Below are 21,576 nucleotides of genomic sequence, written 5' to 3'. Positions count from 1 at the left end.
TTTAATTGTAGCGAACTGTCTTACCTGTGAATAAATTGTTAAAAATGTATCCATGCCAACGTCTATTTATCGAGGAATGAGACTGAAACGTTAATGACATTGCAATATTTATGTGACAACCTTATGCTACTCAAGTTAAAAAATGCATCACACGTGCATTCTCGCGAAGGCCTTATAACGAGAGTTCAAGAACGACTATCCGTCAATACAGTTTTCAGATGGATTTCAGATGGATTGGTTGATATACTTAAAGAACCAAAACATTTTATACCGGCTACATACGGTGTAAGAAAGAAGATTAGAAAAACATTGACATGTTATCAGGAAGGGTAGAGTACAAACTACCGGCAATAAAAGTGACCACTAAGCTGACGTCAGGAAACATTGTAGCTAACCGTTTCGCCGTTCGACATATGCCGATATGACTAATATTTTGCGTATTTTACGTTAAAATTTTACGCGCAGATTTCAAAACAAAACAATCAGAAGAAGGTAAGTTACCAGTGTTAAAAGCGATACCCGAACAAAAATATAACAAGCATACATTAAAGTGATTGTATTATGTTCTTGTAAGCTATTGCCATCTAATGTGCCTTTACCGTATGTCCACAAACTTTCACAACAGCTTTTGGCAGAATATTATCAACTTATTTTATTTGTTAAAATTTAGCAAAACAGCATGTAGTCTGGCATTCAACTTATCAGCATTGAAACACTTCTTAACAAAAACTGTTAGTCAAACAGTTATGTGAGACCAGTGAAATATTCTTATTCCACTATTGTACAGGGCTTACTTTTGTCGTTTTGAGCATCGAGGAAGCAGTCTTTGAAATTAGTCTTTTGGCTGAACAAGCCCGATTTCTAGTCTAAAATAATGGACGAGTTATACCGGATTCTTCTAATCCCTAACGTCTAAACAGGAATGAGCAAAAAACGGGTGTGTTTTAAAAATATTGAAATTGTTTTAAGTGAAGTATTTTATGGTTGAAATTGATCATAAAGAGTTATATTCATATTTTACCATGTAAGTGAAATGTTATTTTGCACTAAACAAGCATTTAATGCATTAAAACAAGTTGTTTACCTTTACAATATAACAAAAGTTGACTGACACAGAAAACAATTATGCAAAGGGAAACAACTCGATACAATCATAATAACTGATTAACTCGGCCTCCTCCGACAAAGCTTCAAGATAGACCTCGTTATACAATCGTAACAACTCGGCCATGGCCGAAATGTTCCGAGCAATTTAAAACTGTGCCCTGAAGCTCATGGGGTTTAAGCATTTTAAGAGCCTTAAATTGCATTTAATTAGCAAATCATAACATTTTGTTGTACATGAAGCACAAGATATTAATAGCAAATTGTTATTCTGTTGACAAAATTCATTGTATAATTATGGACTAGTATATAAATAAAAAAATATTGCAAAAAATGTGACATAAACATCAATATGTTGATTTCAGTCTAATGCCTGCATACAATAAAAGAATACATTTGTGAAATTATGAGATAAATTTAAAATAAATGGAAACTCAAAGAAATATTCATTGTCAAACTATAGGGCCATAACTTTCCTAATAGAAATTTGTCTACCTACTCTTTATTCCAGCCAACATATAAGAAGCCTTATCAAATGGGGTTTAATCCTATTTATTTGATTTCTGTTAATCTTTTTGACACTTTTTGAACTCTTAGAATGCTGCATTTATAGCAATTACAAATTGCGACAAAACCGAAAGCAAGTCTATTTTTAGCGCGTAAACGTCATTACGAAATTTGCATATCACGTGACTTTCCGACAACATAAAATTCTACGATTTGCATATTTAAAACTAACACGATAATTACGCAACAACAAGGTTGTTGAGCTAAATATTAAAATCGTTTGCTAATAAGAGACATAACAGTTAAAGGATGTCACTGTTTATCCGTGAAAGCAATAAAATTCTGCAATAATTAGCGAGGTGTTGACTGGGCCGTGACTGCTTGCCCTAATTATCGGATTAATTTTTGTTGTCGCACCAGCAGATGCGCTTGATTTATGACAGTGACAGAATCGATTATCATGCAGGCCGCATGGTCACCACTTACGTCATTTTAAGAAAATATTTTTTGAAAAAAAATCGTTGTCGCCATAAATTCGCCAAATTTGAAAAGTTGTCGCCACTTTTGCGATTTTGTCGCAAATGGCGACAATGGCGATCGCCAGCGGGAACCCTGCCTTCATGTATATATCGTTATGTTTTGACAGAATGATATGAAGAAAAGCCGTCAAACTCATAATTATAAGTTGGATAATCTAAAAAAAATCCGTCAACGTACAATTATTTGGACTAGCCCAATTTCATATACTTCTGACATCATATTTTTGACCAAGCCCTGCTGTAAAGACCCCAGAATATCCTTCTGTTTTTACTGAAATTTCAGGAAGATGGCCTTTGCATTTCCTGAACTTGCCATTCCGGATATCGTTTCCTCTCTGGATGAATTGTGTGGACTGCAGCTCAAAGAAACTTCATTCAGCAAACCAGATGTATGATATTCACCTAAATATGGAACAATTTTACAATTGGTCCGCAGCTATTGTCCATTTTCGCACGTGTGCTTTTATAAATGAAGTTCTTTAGACTCTCCATCGCTCATTTCACTAGTCTTGACATATGCTAATTCAAACTGAACTCTTTCTGTCTGAGATTTGCAAATTCCAGTACCGTAATTCACCTAAGAGTTCGGACACTCTAAATATTTGGACACCCATAATTATTTTCCAAAATAATTTATTTTGTGTACCTAATTTTCGGACACCCAAAGGACATCAATCAAAACTTTCACAGTTACCAAGTTTCACAGACCTAGATTATTGAGTTTTATCTTTACAATGCCTGGCTAGATTACTGTGACAAGTTAATTAGTTACTACCCATCCTAAACGATTTATTGCCGGTTGAAAAAGGAAGTGTGATATATTAATTGGAGGATTAAAGAAACAACAATGGCAATCAAGGGATTAAGAAAACATAGACATGACATGTTTGTAAAACGATCTACCAATAAACTTTCAAACTTGTACCTCACTTATAGACTGTAAGAATCAATAATCGTACAGTTATACATTAATCCTGCATAGCAATGTCCATGCTCTCCACGAGATCCTCGTGGGTATAACTGTAAGTTGTGTGACGTCACACAGTGTGACTCTTTGATCTGAAGCCGATAGAATGTGTTTATTCAGTTCAATGCATGTATAAAATGGTGTTTTAATTAACTTGATGAAGGATTTACACTTATAGGCGTAATAAATAAGTTTATGACCATTGATTACTACGGATAAATTAATAAATGGTAAATGCAAACATGAAGAAAAAAGGCAGGTTAAACAAACTTGTAAATAAAATGTAAAAATGGTAATTTTCTATGTATTCGGACAGCGAAAAAAATAATTATTTTATGGTGTCCGAACTCTTAGGTGAATTACGGTAATTTCAATATACTTAGGAGACTTCGTACCACTACAATATTGTACCATATTTTGCGACTTTGTACATCTACAATATGTACACTATTTAAGGAGTTTTTTTTACAGGTGTTAAGTACTTACATGTCAAAGTATTGCTATTATTTGATGTTATTAGTTGATACGTTGTATCTTCCTATTAAGAACTCTTTCTATAAATATATATTTCTCAACTTCAAGTACACCAATAAACATCAGACAGATTGTACGCATTGTCTAAAGCGAAGTCGGACACAAAGAGTGAATAGTGTATACCAGATGAACAAAAAATAGTATGAATGTTGTTGTTTTTTCTAGAATAAAAAAACACGATATGTTAGAGTGAGTTTAATTTCATTTCAGCCCTTGCAATGGATAGAGATATTTCGAAGACTCATGTGCGACATCACGGAGTCGTCTGACGAAAATCTACAGGTACCTTATAAATGTTCCACATGTTTTATGCGAAACAAAATGATGATTTAGGAACCAAAAGGTAAATGCTAAGGGGTTAAAAATCAGCTTTGAAAATGGGGTAAAAGTTTTACACACACTACAGAGAAAATTCAATCAATTATGGTTTTCAGCTGTTTCTCCTTTAGCTCAAAATAGGGAGAAATTTGAAGGACAAAATACATGTTCGATTTCCATGGCCCCACTCCACATCCTTAAAAGCAGTTTTGTGTCAAACTCCTCTTCTTGTTGTCGTCTATCTGCAGTGTGTTTTCTGGGTTCGCTATCGAGAGGCAGCCCTGAGCTTGATCACATATACTTTTTAAAGGCTCAAAACTTGAAATGCTGCCGTGTTACTGTTTGGCAATTGGATCAGTGCTTCCTTTATGCTTTGTGTATATTATAGATTAAATGATCTTTAAAATACATGCATGTACACATGTAGCTGCATAAAATTCTGCTATAAAATAATTATAAATTAAAAGTACAACAGATTGATGTTCACGCTTGCCTGTTCTTGTCATTTCAGGAGCCACTGTTGCTCTCACAAGACCTGGAGTATCCCGAGATCTACACAGATGCTATGGCAAACATGACACTCATACGGATCATGTAGGACATATGGGAAAAAATAAGCTTCTATGTTTTCCAGTGCCAAAGCACTGCTTTCGATGGCTTCAGAGTCAAGCAAAATTTTATATTTTGGCCATGAACTAAAAAAAATAGAAAAGAAATTTTCCCTAACAAAACTTTTTGCATCTTCTTGTGATGCTCTGGTTTAACCTGCAGATTACACAAATAATAGATAAAGGTCGAAAAATGTGCAGGAAAATGAAATGTTCTGTTGCTTGTAGAGTGTAATGCAGTTTGGCTCAGCTCCTGACAAGGTACTGTAGGCTAAAGCAGCTTGGGCTGGATAAATACATAAGTGTCATAGAAGTGTTACGCTGCATTATAGATTCCATGTACCCTACCTTATTCCATTTTTATATTCTTTGTTATATATATTAAATATATAATTATGTACGGTTGGTTAGGTGCTATTCAGAAAAAATGTCTCACTATTTCATCACATTCTATGCATATAATTAATATGACCACATATAACAAATTCTTTATATATATATATCAAACAGCGGAATACAAAACTGTTTTAACAGATTGATTGTAGATATGTTGATGTGTGTAAGATGCAATAAACTCTTTTATTTTTTAGATATTATAACTTGACATTTGTCATGTTTCAGGGGCCGAATAATGCCGACCATGTACATCAACGATTTCTCCGCCAGAGATATCTACTTCCCATGTATGTATTGAATGGTCTATCAAACATGTAATTTACTTTCTGTAAGGATCTCAAAATATAATGGTTACGTTGTTGTCTGGTGAGTGCACTCACTTCTCACCAAGGCGACCCGGGTTTGATTCCTGGCCAGGGCACATATATGTGAGTTTGGTTTGGGGTCAGCAAACTGGACAAGTGGGTTTTCTCTGTGTACTCCAGTTTCTCCCACACTATGAGACCAAACTCTCCCACACCTCGTGCCAATGAGAGTGACATAGCATAAGTTATCATAACTTTCTTTACAGTCGTTGTAAAACAAATAATGTTTAAACTAATGGTAATGTTGAGATTTATTCTTACGTAACACTGAAAAATTAGTTGGAAATCTTATGCTTTTGAGTTTAGTTTAAACTTATTTATTTTGAAACAAGTTATTACAACATTTATATTTATCACTCGAATTGGCACAATGTTACTTAAGAGTGTGGTCTTGTTTTGTGGGGAACCTGTGTAACTGGAAGAAACCCACTTGCCTGGCTTGGTGACACCAAACCAAACTCATATACGCCCAGGCTAAGAATCAAACCTCGGTTGCCTAGGCGGGAAGCCACTGAATTTACCAGACACTAAATCCTTTTAGACAGATTTCTCATCTAAAAATGCCAGGCTATATATTAAATCTTAACAAGTAAAACTTAAACAGATATGTTTATATGCACTCTTATTGTTTTAAATGGCTTTGTTTGAAATTTACAAATTTTAGATATTTGGTCGTTATTAGCTTGACTATTTGAAGAATAAGGAGAGCTATCCTAGTCACCCGAGCATCGGCGTCGGCATTACCACTTATGTTACAGTTTTGGTACCACCTCAAATATTTTCAAAGTCCATTGACATATGGCTTTGAAACTTTGCACACTTGTTCACCATTATGCCCCCAACTTGTAAACAGGAGGAGGTAACTCTATCAAGCATCAAGACAAAATTATTCCCCTTTTTCGACTTAAAATTTACATAAAAGTTTGCGTACCACCTCAAATATTTTCAAAATCCATTGACATCTGGCTTTGAAACTTTGCATGCATGTTCACCATCATGCCCATAGCCTTTACACAGGAGGAGGTTACTGTATTAAGCATTTTGACAGAATTATGCCCCTTTTTCGACTTAGAATTTATGTTAAAGTTTGCGTACCACCTCAAATATTTTCCAGTTCAATTGTCATCTGGCTTTGAAACTTTGCACACTTGTTCACCATCATGCCCCAAACCTGTACACAGGAGGAGGTAATTCTATCAAGCATTTTGACAGAATTATGCCCCTTTTTCGACATAGAATTAACGTTGAAGTTTGTGTACCACCTCAGATAATTTCTAAGTAATTTATATTGTCAATCACTGAGAATAGTAGAGCGCGCTGTCTACTGACAGCTCTTGTTTTACCATTCTTAAGGCAGTCATCCAACAAGACTTTTGGATGTACAAGCCCGATTTCTTAAACTATTGCTTGGCATCAACTTTTTTAACAAGCCCTGCTATATATTTTTTATAGAATTCAGAATTTAAGCACGCCTTGAAGACATTTTACCAGTGCAGGGCTTGTGGGCTTGTGTCATTTTCGACCACTGTTAAGACCATGCACCCATTTACAAAAATATGGAAAAAACACTGATATTTAATATCATCTTGGGTAAAGAACTAAGCCACTTTGTCAGATCAAGAAATAATAATGTGCTCATAAATTCAACACTGTCATATTTTCATGAAACACAATGTCATGTAGTAATCTTGGTCGGTCAATGTGCATATATGGGTCAGATGCATGTACTCTTTTCTCTGTAAACATACATTTTGCTGCAAAATAACATTTGTCAAAAAGAAAAAAATTGTTTTAATGCATTTCCACATTCCCCCCCTGTATCATAACAGATAAACTTATGTACTGTTCGAAAATCAGATATTGTTTGACAGTATTAGCTGGATACTGGCCTTAATGCATGAATTCATTGCGCTGAATACATAAGCTTTCGTGAGCAATTTGTTTCTCTTTGTTGTTATTTCTCATTTAGTATCATTATTGATACTTATAACGTCTTAAATTGGACCATTTTTCCAAGGTTTAAATAACGATATAAAAAGAGCCTTAAATCCTTGTTTTATTATTTTAAGGAGGTGTATGAATTTTCTTTTTGAATAAGAATCAATATTTATACTGAGTGTTTCAGGGTAAAAACAAAAACAAAAAACAACACTTTTTTGCCCATTAAAAAACTTATCTGGTTACATTTTGTTGTTACCGGTACTTATTGATTGTTGGAATTAACACTTCAGCTTGGTTTAAATTTGAAGTCAGGAAAACCCTCAAAAGAGCTTCTAAAAAGCTAGTCTGCTTCTGTGACATGGTGCTTTTGACTCCCAAAAGCACCCCTAGAACCCATGGCTGAAATGGTTCCAGTCCTTCAGCTGTCACAGCTGCCAGCTCAATCACATCCCTGTATTTGGGATAGTAATTTAAAAAAATATATCATGCTCTTATATTCCAGCATGTGAACGGTTGAAGAAGATATGCAGCAGCATAATCAACTTCCTGCGTTTCAAGGCTACCCGTATGATTGCGTATGAGGATATGCGAGCTGATGTGGTATGTCTGTCTGTACTGATTCTAAGTCCCTTCCAGGTGTCTTATGTACAATTATGCGAATTTTACATGCAGTTTTTTGTACCTTTGTTTCACAAGGAGATAAAGAATATAATAATCATTTACCGAAAAAATATAAGAAACAAGCTTATTTTGCCTTGAAATATTTCATTATAGCTCATTTGAAGTCTAATTTCATCTGTAGTAATTGTTCGATAAGTTCGATAAGATGAGGGTCCAATACAGTACATTTTGAAAAAAATCTCATGATTCCTTAATTGACCAGGGCCTAATTTCTCAAAAAATATTTAACCATACAAATAAGTCATGGGCGTTAATCTGTTATATGATTTGGCTGTATGATTTGTTAAAACCTGATTTCATGTTGCTGTGATTGGTTGATGGCAAATACCATTTCAGTCCATTGATAATCTTTTCAGTGATTAGCTTTATTATCAGGCTTAACAGCAATGGATGAGCATGTGAATGTGTTGTGAAATCTAATAGATAATAAGATCAATGGCGTTTTTAATTGGGATCAGCTGCTAAAACTGGCTTAAGCTTATCAGCTCCTTCAAGATTATTTTTATCTTTTTTTTGTTGAACCTCAGATGCTATTAGTGTGATTGAACATCATGTGTTTTGGATCTTGGGCTATAGTTTGGTTGTAGAAGTATTTCTAAATACTAAAAAACTGAAAATATAGACAAGTGTATGACATTGATATTTTTCTTGCAGGAGTCTGAACGAGAGCATCACGAGACCTTATTGAGGAGAAATGAGGAGCTGAAACAGAAGATCAACAATATCAGGGCAGAGAGGGCTGAACAGGAACCACTGGTGGCTCAGGTATTCAAATAGGGTGTTGGACTGGTATTTATAAAAGTTCATAAAGGTTCATTCTGTGTGTGATTGGTCATTTTTGTTAATAGAAGTAACAAACTACAACATAAGGGATGCAACATCAGGTATCTATAATCAGTCTCTGTGTGTAAAAAGTTGTTAAAAAAAGTTTGTGTGGGATAATTAGGCGTGTGGGGGCAGCAGATCTTATATTAAATATTATATTGGCACAATACTATTTTGTATAATTAACTTGGACTATCCCTTCATTATTATGGTGGGGACCAGCAAATTTGAAGTGCCCCCAGTATATGATCCCTGGACCTCTGGATTGTTAAACAAAGTTGGCACTGGCAGACCCCTAAGACAGCAATATGCATTGTTTGTTTTTGTATACACGCACATCTTAACATCTGTCAATTTGTCCCGTTTTTGTCTGCTCCATATCATTCTCATTTATAGTCACATTTGAAAAAAAATATTTTGGCTGAAGTGACCACCATATCATGAGGATGTATTGAGCAAAAGAACCAGGTCCTTACCTTTAACGTTAAGATCCCTCAACCTTCTGAACCTAGTTTAACAAAATAATCAGCAGCATTTGTAAACGTTCAATTTTTTATGTTTTTCAGGAAAAGTGAACATACTTTAAAACATTATTATATTTTCTGTCGATAGTTTTAACTATCAGGCTGGACCTCATTTCAATAGAGATCTTCAGATTACAAATTTCTAGGCGTAACTTGATTTTTGGTGTATTAAACTGCAATTCAATTTGAATGTAAGAACATCTATGTAAAATTTTACCTGTAATTATCCCCCGCCGAATCGAAGATTTCGGGAGGGGGATATTGTTTTGGCGTTGTCCGTCCGTCATTCTGTCCTTCCGTCCCACCATTACCATATCTTGGTAGGCATTGATCAGAAAATGATCAAACTTGGTCAGAATGTTCCCCTTGATCATATCTCGACCACTTTTAAAAGTGGGTCACATGGGATCAAAAACTAGGTCAGTAGGTCAAATCTTAAAAAAATCTTTGGAACATACTAGAGGCATTATACAAGGTCAAATATTCATGAAACTTAATCAGAATGTTTTCCTGGATGAACTTTTGGTCGGAAATAAAACTGGGTCACATATGGTCAAAAATTAGGTCACTAGGTCAAATCTTAGAAAAATCTTGTCCGGAATCATATCATGGTACCGTATTTTCTCGACTATAAGACGGGGAAATTGGGTCCCGATTTTTACCCCCAAAGTAGGGGACCCGTCTTATAAGCGAGTCGATAAAATATTAAAAAAAGATTCAAGTCAAAATCAGTTAAATTTTACATAGGGTATTCGTCTATCCAGTCTATCGTCTGCTGATATAAGTATGGGGCAATTAAGTAAACAACAACACGAAATCTCTTCACCGCGCGTGCTCTGACGTCACACAGTGTACCGTTATATCTGCATTTTTTCTCATGGCGCGTGTCAGTATAATTAGTTTGACAGATATATCAAATCAATAAATTGGAATTTTAATATGATGTAGGTACCTTACTGTCAATTTGATTAAGCAAACAAATGACAATGCGGATATGAATCCTTTATGTTCGTCGCCAATCAAGGGACAATATTGCCTAAAGCATTATTGCTAAACAAACACCTATTCATGCCTCGGCTTTTCGCAGTTATGTTATTGAAGCCATTTATTTTGCCGAAGAACTTCATTGGTGTCTTCAATAAAAAAATAAACTAAAACAAACATATGTTGTTATTGATTAATTATTACAATTTCGATAAGTAACGACCTGTCCTGTAAACTTATGTACTCATTTTTAACCTACCTCCAAATAGAGAGCTCACACGCCATTTTCTTTGAGTAAAACAAAAACAGTTACCGCGAAAGTCGATAATTGGCCGTTGAGCTTGAACATTTTTACTCATTAGGAAGAATTTTAGCATTTTAGATTTGCTTAAAAATTGACCCCGTCTTATAAGCGAGTCGAAACAAAAAGCACCAGATTTCATGGGCAAAGTTAGGGGGCCGTCTTATAAGCGAATCGCCTTATAGTCGAGAAAATACGGTAATGATTGGTCAAGTTATGTTCAAAATTGGTCATGATGTTAAACTTGGTGAAATATGGACCACTGAAAGAAGTGGATCACATGGGGTCAAAAACTAGTTCAGTAGGTCAAATCTTAGAAAAATCTTTGGAACATACTAGAGGCATTATACATGGTCAAATATTCATAAAACTTAATTAGAATGTTTTCCTTGATGAAATCTTGGACTTATTTAAAACTGGGTCACATATGATCGAAAATTAGGTCACAAGGTCAAATCTTAGAAATGTTTGGTCCGGAATGGAAATGATCGGTCGGATTATGTTCAAACTTGGTCATGATGTACCCCTTGATGAAATATGGACCGCTTGTAAAAGTGGGGCATATGCGGTCACAAATTAGGTCACTAGGTCAATTTTTAGAAAAATCTTTGAAACACATTAGAGGCAATATGTATGGTCTTATATTCATGAAACTTGATCAGAATGGTTTCCTTGATGAACTCTTGGAGCTGTTTTAAACTGGGTCACATGTGATAAGCAATTAGGTCACTAGGTCAAATCTTTCAAAAAATCTTGTCCGAAAGCTATTTTGTGGTGGTGTTTGGTCTGATTAAGTTCAAAAATGGCCAGAATATTCTCTTAGCTTAAATTTCGACTGCGTTTTAAAATTGGGTCATATGGGTCAAAAACTAGGTCACTAGCTCATATCTTACAGAAATCTTGGGAACACTCTAGAGGCAATACATCTGCTCCAATTTCCATGAAACTTAATCAGAATGCCTCGATGAAATCTTGGAAAAGTTTGAAACTAGTAGGTCATGTGGGGTCAAAAATGAGGTCACTGAGTGAAATCTTAAAAAAACCTTGTGGACACTCTAGAGGCTATATTTTTTTGCATATAACTGGACCAATCTTCATGAAACTTGATCAGAATGTTTGCCTTGATGAAATCTTAGATTAGTTTGGAACTGGGTAACATGGAGTCATAAACGAGGTTTCTTAGTCAATTCTAAATGTTACATTATATACAATATTTATGCCCCCACAAAGTGGCGGCATATAGGGTTGCCCTTGTCCGTACGTACGTACGTACGTACGTCCCGAAGATTGTTTCCGATCTAATTCTTGAAAACCGTTTGTCCAATCCTCACCAAACTTTAAACACATGTTTGTGACCATAATATCTTGATCAAGTTCGATAGTCATGGAAATCGCTTTAGTCATTTAGGAGTTACGGCCCTTTTTTGCCAAAAATTCTCGAAGATTGTTTCCGATCTAATTCTTGAAAACCGTTTGTCCAATCCTCACCAAACTTTAAACACATGTTTGTGACCATAATATCTTGATCAAGTTCGATAGTCATGGAAATCGCTTTAGTCATTTAGGAGTTACGGCCCTTTTTTGCCAAAAATACTTCAAAAATATATGTTTCCAATCTAATTCTTGAAAAATATGTGTCCAATCCTCACCAAACTTTACATACATGATTGTGACCGTAATATCTTGATCAAGTTCGATAGCCATGGAAATCGCTTTTGTCATTTAGGAGTTACGGCCCTTTATTTGCAAAAAAAGACTTGAAAAATACGTCCCGAAGATTGTTTCCGATCTAATTCTTGAAAACTGTTTGTCCAATCCTCACCAAACTTTTAACACATGTTTGTGACCATAATATCTTGATCAAGTTCGATAGCCATGGAAATCGCCTTAATCATTTAGGAGTTAGGGCCCTCAGATTATCCTGAATAATCATTATGGCTTATTTTCTGTGACAAAAAATCGAAGTGGGGGCATCCGTGTCCTATGGACACATTTCTAGTTTTTTTTTATTTCAAACAGTTGCAATCAAACTCAAACTCATATACCGGTATATATATTTCATCAACAATTGATTTCCATTCCTTGACTAAGCCCAATCAGGCGGGGGATATCAATTCAACGAATTGCTTGTTTTACTGGTGTTCTCAAGCACTTTTAAGTAGTGCAAGGTTAACGACTTTGATATCTTATTGAAACAGGCCCCAGAATGTTAACAAGAACATTTTAGAGGACTGATGCAACCATTAGTTTGTTTCTTCATTTGAAAACTTAGAGTGACACTCTTATTCAATATCAATACATACATGTATAACAAGCATAAATTTTGACTGATAAACCTTTAACCACTTACTAAATAATGCATTTATGGAAAATATTATTTACTGATAACAAGATTGCAACCCTGTATTAAATAGCTGAAAACGCAAAAATATTTCTTTATAATGAAACTGCTCCCAGTTGTCAGCCACCATGCAGGAACTTCAAAGAAACAAGCAGAGATAATGCCTAAGTCAATTAAAATCCCTGAACATTAAATAAACAATAAACCTTGTGTGTTATCAGGTCCAGGCAGATGTAGACCAGTTGTCAATCGCAATGCAGGAACAACAGAGAAACAAGCAGACATTGACCAAGTCCATCTACGACATCAAGTCCAATATTACAAACAGCAAGGCTAGACAGGTATATATGTTACATCTGACATTGTCATTCATAAAAAGATTTGAACCGCAAGCCCAAATATATAAAAATTAACATAATCCAGATTTTTTACAGCCTGTGGTCGAATCGGGCTTGCTTGTATTTGTATTAATCTCTTACGAAATCTATGTGCACAAGCTTAAGAGACAGAATTGTCACCTAGCACTGATGGTTGTCCAAAGACAACACTATCTGTCATTCATGTAAAGTAACATTCTACTTCTTTGTAGGATGAGTTGAATTGTCGAGTTCTGAAACTAAAAGAACAGGAGGGCCACTTAGCGCTGAAGATCGTGCAGTCACCCGCCAAGGTGATGGCTGAACAGGAAGGGTTGAAACAGCGCGTGCAAGAGGCTCGTGATCTCCTGCAACGAAAACAGCTCCGGCTCACGTCAGTATTAGGGGTTAAAGGAATAAATTAAGAACCAATAATGTATCCAGGTACTTTTCAGTTCAATTTTTATGGGACAACATTTTGATGGACAGATTAGATGCCGAGTAAAAAATAAGCATTTGGTCCAGAGTCCAGCCATACTCATGAATTGTTAAAAATATATTTCATTACAAACCAAACCCATTATATCATTTGCTATTTGCAACATTTTGCAAGAATATTTATATTGATAGTATTAGCTAGGACAATGTTCTTACAGAAATATTTTGAATGAAAAGATATTTATAAAAATAGGGTTCATTGATTTTCAGACCTTAAAATGTGATTGAAGGGAAATAAGGAAGCTGTAAGAACTTAAATCTGGGGCCGTGATTTAAAACAGCCTCAAGTCCACACAGGAAAGCACTTGTATTAAATTACAAAAAACACCTTTATCTCATTTGTTTCACAAAAATAAATGTGCATAATTGTACAATTTCAAAAAGTAATAAATATTTGTAAATTTCATCACCAATACTTTGCTGGAAAGAAAGTGAAAATGAAATGAAGATTTGCAGTGTTGCCACTTGAACTCGGACTTGAGACTGTTCGTAATCAGAAGTCTGTATACATGTATATCTCTTCTGTTTTATGATTGTAGGGAGATAAGAGAGACAGCGTTAGGACATCAAGCAGACGGTCAATATCCTGGAGAAGGGCCTCGCCTTGCTGGAGCTCATACAGAAGTCTGTATACATGTATATCTCTTCTGTTTTATGATTGTAGGGAGATAGAGAGACAGCGTAAGGACATCAAGCAGACGGTCAGTAACCTGGAGAAGGGCCTCGCCTTGCTGGAGCTCATACAGAAGTCTGTATACATGTATATCTCTTCTGTTTTATGATTGTAGGGAGATAGAGAGACAGCGTAAGGACATCAAGCAGACGGTCAGTAACCTGGAGAAGGGCCTCACCTTGCTGGAGCTCATACAGAAGTCTGTATACATGTATATCTCTTCTGTTTTATGATTGTAGGGAGATAGAGAGACAGCGTAAGGACATCAAGCAGACGGTCAGTAACCTGGAGAAGGGCCTCGCCTTGCTGGAGCTCATACAAAAGTCTGTTGACAAAGAAAGGTATGGAAACTCTCCAATAGGATAGCTAGTGTAGTGGAAGACAAAAAAACTGTAATATCCCATTTGTATATAATTTTAGCCTGACTATTAAAAGAATAAGGAGAGCTTTACCACTCGCCCTTCCATCAGCGTCACAATTGCGGTTTTGCATGTAAGCACCTTTAAAAAATTAAGTCATTATCTCAGCAAAAACATTGTTTATTGCCTTTAGATATGTGTTCCCAAATATCAAACCTATTTATTTAGTGAAGATAGGTAGTGCTATTTTAAATATAATGCAAATTATGGGCCTTTATTTTTCGAATCAGAAATTCTGGTTGAATGTAACCACAGTTTAATGATTTAAGACAATATCTCAGCAAATACATCATATTTTTCATTGGAACTTTAGACATGATTTCCCAACTATCAAACATACTTGATTAATCAAGTAAGATATCTCTATCTTGCATATAATGCACATTATTGCCCATTCAATTGAAACTTTATACAAGGCCTTTCAACCATCCAATCTTCTTTATTAATTAAGCTAAATCTTCTATCTTAGAACTCTATTTTGTATTTAATATAAATTTAGCCCCTTTATTATTCGACAGAAATTCTGGTTAAGGTATTGCATGTAAGCACATATAAGTCAATCACACAGCAACTGCTTGATGTATTATCAAGTGTGGTAACTCTATCTTGCATATAATGCAAATTGTGCCCCTTTTGTATTTTTACTTAGAAATTCTGAATAAGGATTTTGCGTGTAATCTAATTTTAGAGTGATCTATGCATGTTTCACCAAAATTTACAATCCTTAAAACTACAATGTAGCCTGATAGTTGAGTGCACTGTCTCTAGGACAGCTCTTTTGGGGGATTCTCAGATTGCTTGTCTTGGTATTGTAGGGTTTTGGCCAGGTTTTAAAATTGTCAGGGTGCCAAATAACCAAAATACAGCATAAGACTTGTGTTGTATATTGGTATTTTGAAAAATTATTTAAATGATAAAAATTAGTTTTTAACCTAAATACAAAATGATTTATACTGTTGTTCTGCTTTCTTTTTATTGAGAATTAAGCCACAAAGTGATACCGTAATTGATTCAGAGGTTCTGTGATTGATTATTGGCTGCTTACTACGTAAACAAACAATTTTTGAAAATAATCTGATCATTTTATCCTTTAATAGTTTGCATTTGAGCATGGTGCTCTGGTATATTCAATTAATCATTAGAAATTAATTTAATGCTACAAAATATTGCATAATCCATGCAAACACTTGTAAAATCCATTCACAGTGAGGTAGCTGCGGATGTGTCCGTCCTTATTGAGCAAGTACAGGAAGTAACGGAGCAGATTCATGAAACAGAATGTCAGAAGGAACGCGTCCAGGAATTACTGCGGGGCCGTCAGGAGCGACTCTCGAAACTGGCCATTATGCATCAGAACAAAGTCCACATCCTGCAACAGCAGATAATGGCTGATACGGAGTATGTATGGAGTTTGGTTACTTGTTAATTGATTGTTTATTTTTTTTTTGAAACTCCCTGATATGCATCACAGTAAGGAAAACTCTGCATAATTGCTGTAGCAAATAAATGTTGAAATAGAGTAGTGCTATATAAAGTGATGTTCTGATGATCAATTTCAATCAAAAATTGATTGATTGGACCTGAAATTGGCAAAAATCGATTGTATATGGTCATAATCATTCATCGATTCAACCAGCAAGTTGTTTTTCTTCTTTCTTTATGTTATTTGCGTTCGGTTAATTTCAGCAAATTTTCTCATTTGAGTTCATTTATACATTTGGATGTGTTCAATTGTTTTGTCAACAATTTGGCTGAAAGCAATAACAACACTAAATAATACATACACATACATGTAACATAAGCATAGTTAAGGATTACGAGTTATTGAACAGGAATAGAACGACAATTGAGGTATTGACAAAAACTGATTGTACTAAACTACCACCCATAATCGGTTATTTGTGTGGAACCGACTATCAATAGTCACTGGGAATCAATTTTCAACACAAGCCATATAAAATTCAAAACCAGTACAAGGAAAGTTCGTACACATAGGCATAATTAACATGACACGAGTGGGGGTCTAGCCTTGCCTGGTCATTTGTCAGAGATTGTTTCAACTTTGTATGAGGTGGTCAAAGTGTTAAAAAGGTATGGCTACTAATTATGAAATATGATCTCTTGATTGGTCAATTGAATGATTAAATGACTACCAGCAACATGTTAATTATATGGATGAAAGCCCATGACTCTAATATTTGTCAAGTTGTGCCCTTTGATTGACAGAAGCAAGGGACAAGTATTTGCATTTCCTTGTGTTTGGATCCTTGTGCAAAGACTTATACCAAAACCATTCCAAAATATATTCTTTAAACTTGGTGCGCATATTGCCAGAGATAACTTGCACATATAACTCAATGCCAGAAACTTAAATAGTTTTATAGTTGTCGAGTTAGCGCCTTAGCTGATGGAAAAAAATCAACAATTGACTAGCGATGGATTGGCGTCAATCTTGTTGTTTGTCATCGTTGTCATATATATTTGGTGTATTTAGTGTATGTAGCTTAACCAAGGATAGTTCTGTTATTAAAAAAGAAAAACATAGATTTTGACACTTATTTTGAATTTTTTTCTCGCCAAAATCTGTATTGAGATCATAATTGCGCCATCTTGAATTAATGGTAAATCAAGGTAACAAAAAGCTTTAAAGGATTTCACTAACTTCATTACTTTTCTGAAATATTGATGCAACAAATGTAAGCTAAGCTTATTTTATTTACTTTTTATCAACACATAGTAAAATATTTCAGCATTAAAAGTTAACAATGATGCCATTAACAATGTTGTTAACTTTACAAATGTTCTGAACAATTGGTCCAATGAGAATATTTCTAACATACCATTGGTTTTTGTTTATTGAGAAAATAAAATAACACATTTTAAACACATTTTGGAAACAATGAGGCCAACATAAATTCTATTTATTCTTCAGAGAGAAAGATAATTTTGAAAAGAAGGTTGCAAACGACTCCGAGAAAAAAAGCCACTTGTTACAATACCGTAAACGCATGGAGGAAGATGTCCACAGATACCAGAAAAACATCGAACAAAAAGTGGAGGCATTGAAAAACAAATATGGTCAGCTTTTGGAAAAGGTCAGATAAAATACAGGCTTAATTAAATAGATTATCTAAGATAGTACATGTATTTTCATTCATTGAATGGACTAGACACAAAAAGTTATACTACTTAGGCTAGGTCTCTCTCTCACTGACATGGTGTTGTTTGAAAATACTGTCTTATGTTGTGATATCCAGAGAACTTGGGGACCACCAACCACTTGTCAGGCCTGAGGACCACTGAACAAACTTGTATGGGCCAAAATCGAAAATCAAACCAGAGTTCCGTTGGTGATAAGCGAGTGCGCTTACCTCTCCACTTACCAGACAATCAATAATATTTCATTTTCGCTATAGTTTAAATCAAATTGTCAATATTGCATATCTGATATGGTGCTGAAAACTGATGTTTCAAAAAATTACAATAATACTCATTTCTGGTAATCTTCCTTTATAAAGTGAATAATAATATAATCAGACTTTGTTGAAATATGAATAGTCATGTTCTTATTTTCAGACTGATGAGTATAACACATGTATCGCAGATGAATGGAACAAAGTTCGACAGTTGTTGAAAAAGTGACGCTTTGTACGTGTACATAACATCACCATGTTCATCACAGTGCTATCTAACACGCAGCAAAACTTTCATGCAATATCACATTGTTTGCCATTCACATGCAGTTTTTGTAACATGGTTAAAGATTTTGTCATTCTTACTGGATATGGTCACATTGTTTGCTTTTAAATGCTTAGCATGTAGAAATATAAAATAATACTTAAATACATGAATTTATTTTGTGGCATTCTAACTTTTCGCATTCTTACTCTTCAAATCTAAAAGACTGTGAGTATAATCTTAGAATGATGAGCTAAATATACTATGAAGGTCATTCATATCCCCCAATGCAAAATGGGCAAAGCTTGCAAAACAATACTGAAATTTAGATTGTCAGTCATTCAAAGAAAAGAGTTTAGGTATTATCAAAGCCTTGAGGTTGTCTTCTTTGTTGTAGAGCAACATTGGCTCAATAAAACTCAGTCCTGGGCTAGTATTCAATATTGATATTATCCTTATCTTTAGACATGCTTCAGTGATTCCATTCAGTCTATTGGTCAGGCTGGTCAGCTAAACATACAGGCCAATCGAAACATTTAGTTTCTGATCTTAAATCAAGCTCAGCACGCTATTTTCGTTTTGGTATAAATTGCGTAATATTCTCTTTTTAAAGAGTTTTGAGGCTTGTAAAGGAAATTATATTTGAGATCAAAAAGAAAAACTACTTTTTGTTTTATAAAATCATATTTAAGTAAGTAATTTTGCTAAATAAAATAAGATGCTGAACCGAGTTACGCTTAAGAAATTTTGTTCAAATCCAACATGGTACACATTTTATCAGTGGCAATACACACATGTATGATAAGGCCTATAATGTCACATTAAAATTTAATACAACCATAGTAGTGTTTGTCAGGCTAAATAATGATGCCTTTGCACAAAATATTCAAATTTTATTGAATTTCCAGGCATCATTTGTATCTATTAAATGATGATTACCTTATTGCATTCTTTAACTATTTTCTTTCCTCCTTTATCGACCATATATACCATGTATATATTTTCTTTTCTTCATTTATTTATTTTCTTATTTTCTCATCTCTGCATTTCTATTTTTTTTACTCTGACTATAGATTTTGTTATTTTGGTCATTTTGAATAAATTTGATGCAACTTACTGGTGTTTTTACTTTATTATATACATTTTTTACCCCTGGGCTTTATTAGGTGTTGGTACAGACACCACTTCACAGGCAAAACTGGATTCCTGACATGCCGGAAATGGTTCAACATTCCTTATCCAGGCATGGGACGTGTCATAAGTTATGAAATCTACGAAGTTTGTGCTCCATTCATTCTTTGGTGTTAACCAATAAATTAGCGGTTCTCCATTCATCTGGGCTGTTACATCGATTAATTAGCGCAAACTGTACCATGAAATATCTGGGAATACTGGGAAAGCAATACTTTTGAAATTATTGTATTAATTCAAATCAAATAATGTCTAGGTTCCCAAAGACTGGACAAACAAAAAGCTCTGGATTCAGGTCCTTAAGATTCTCATTTCTTAAAGATGTGTACAGACGTCAGTGCCCTAAAATGGAAATGACTGACGCTCCTTGTGAGCTGGTACCAACAGTCAATCACATGTCTGGACGCAGTTTGGGACCAGTACACGCTTCTTAACAACACCATGGATCAAGGCAAGACCTGAAGGAGGCAGACTGTCACAAGGTTTTTCTTACACGAGTTGTTGGTCCATTTAATATGGGAATTGAGAACCTTGCTATCATCCGTACTGTCAGCCTTCTGATCCCGGCATTGGCCACAGACTGAATGCGGCTTCTCAATGTTGAAGTGAGTCAAGATCTGCCAAGTAAGTAGCTTAGGCAATGACACTCTGAAATCTCTATATGTCATCTCATGGAGGGTGCTCACATGGAGAAGTATGACAATGACTTGGCTGTAAGGCAGTGGGCACTAGACAAGCATCAGCGACTTTCCGTGTTACCATGACATGTGTTTACTGATGTATTGATTTTGTTTCACATGTATATTTTCATATTATATAAATGAATAATTTTAATTATATAAAAATGAAACTACTATAAGAGGTCATTAAATTTATTTCATTTGCATTCATTGTGTTTTGTTAGCATTTTGAGTGTGATTTGCTTAAACCTTATGCCCTTAAAAGATCTTGAAATATAAGTCAAATTGCACCATCAGTGAATGAAATATCCCCGAAAAAGGCCCATTAGTCAGACAGACTGACATCCCAACACTTATTATATACATATTTGAGGCTCATGAATATTATCGTAAGTGATATGGCAGAGTCCATCTGCGGTACAAGGATCTTGACTTTTATCCCCAACAAAAGCAAAAACAAATTTGCTAAATTCATCAGCGTCATGATTAAAAAACTTGATCTTCGACAGTTTATAAAAATATTCCAAGATTTTCATATGAAATGAGTATCAGTGCGAGTAACAATGCACACACATGTGGCAAGGCCCTTTATGGAAAATTAACGAATCAATTTTAATCTCTTTTCACTGAAAAAACAACAACGAATCAGCATTGGACAATCCCTTATTATAAATTCAGCAACTTAAAGGCACATTTGCAGCCTTTTTTGAAGTAATCACATATTGAACTTTCCTGAAAATTTTGTTTAGCATAGAGCCGCTTGTCTCAAATCTTGTTTAAATACTGCAGATCACAAGTGTATCCATGAGTATGTCCAGATAGGTAACTATTTGAAAGTTAACAATGATGACACAAAAAACATTGTCAACTTTAACAAAGTTATGAACAATCAGCTATTAATCAATTATTAATTCTATAAAATAATAGATAAAAAAACGTCTTCAGCAGAGATCAAACCTGTGTCAGCTACACATTTTTAGGTTTGTAGTTGGGCATTATATTCATTTCCGGCATGTCACAAAAGACAGATGCTCTTCACGAGTTTATACAACATGTAAACAAAATTTACAATTATGGCAGAATATGTCAACATTATAACCAAAGTGGTCGACATTTGAATTAGAATTTTTTTGGTTGAAATCGACA

General features: G+C 34.8%; 1 protein-coding gene across 1 annotated transcript; it reads left to right on the top strand.

Moving 5' to 3' along the window:
• The first annotated feature begins 455 nt into the window (after window positions 1–455).
• LOC128204821 (kinetochore protein Nuf2-like) lies at window positions 456–19,675 on the top strand. Its single transcript, XM_052906234.1, has 14 exons — window positions 456–492; window positions 2,434–2,539; window positions 3,862–3,933; window positions 4,481–4,563; window positions 5,199–5,260; window positions 7,782–7,879; window positions 8,615–8,725; window positions 13,157–13,276; window positions 13,525–13,685; window positions 14,454–14,549; window positions 14,702–14,803; window positions 16,088–16,279; window positions 17,814–17,976; window positions 18,458–19,675. The coding sequence occupies exons 2-14, from the start codon at window positions 2,438–2,440 to the stop codon at window positions 18,521–18,523; spliced, it is 1,428 nt and encodes a 475-aa protein (XP_052762194.1). The 5' UTR covers window positions 456–492; window positions 2,434–2,437; the 3' UTR covers window positions 18,524–19,675.
• The last annotated feature ends 1,901 nt before the right edge of the window (window positions 19,676–21,576 follow it).

The sequence above is a fragment of the Mya arenaria genome, chromosome 2 (genome assembly GCF_026914265.1).
Source record: "Mya arenaria isolate MELC-2E11 chromosome 2, ASM2691426v1".
Lineage (NCBI taxonomy): Eukaryota > Metazoa > Mollusca > Bivalvia > Myida > Myidae > Mya > Mya arenaria.
The sequence above is the reverse complement of the archived record's forward strand: the minus strand, read 5'-3'. Positions and strand labels throughout refer to the sequence as shown.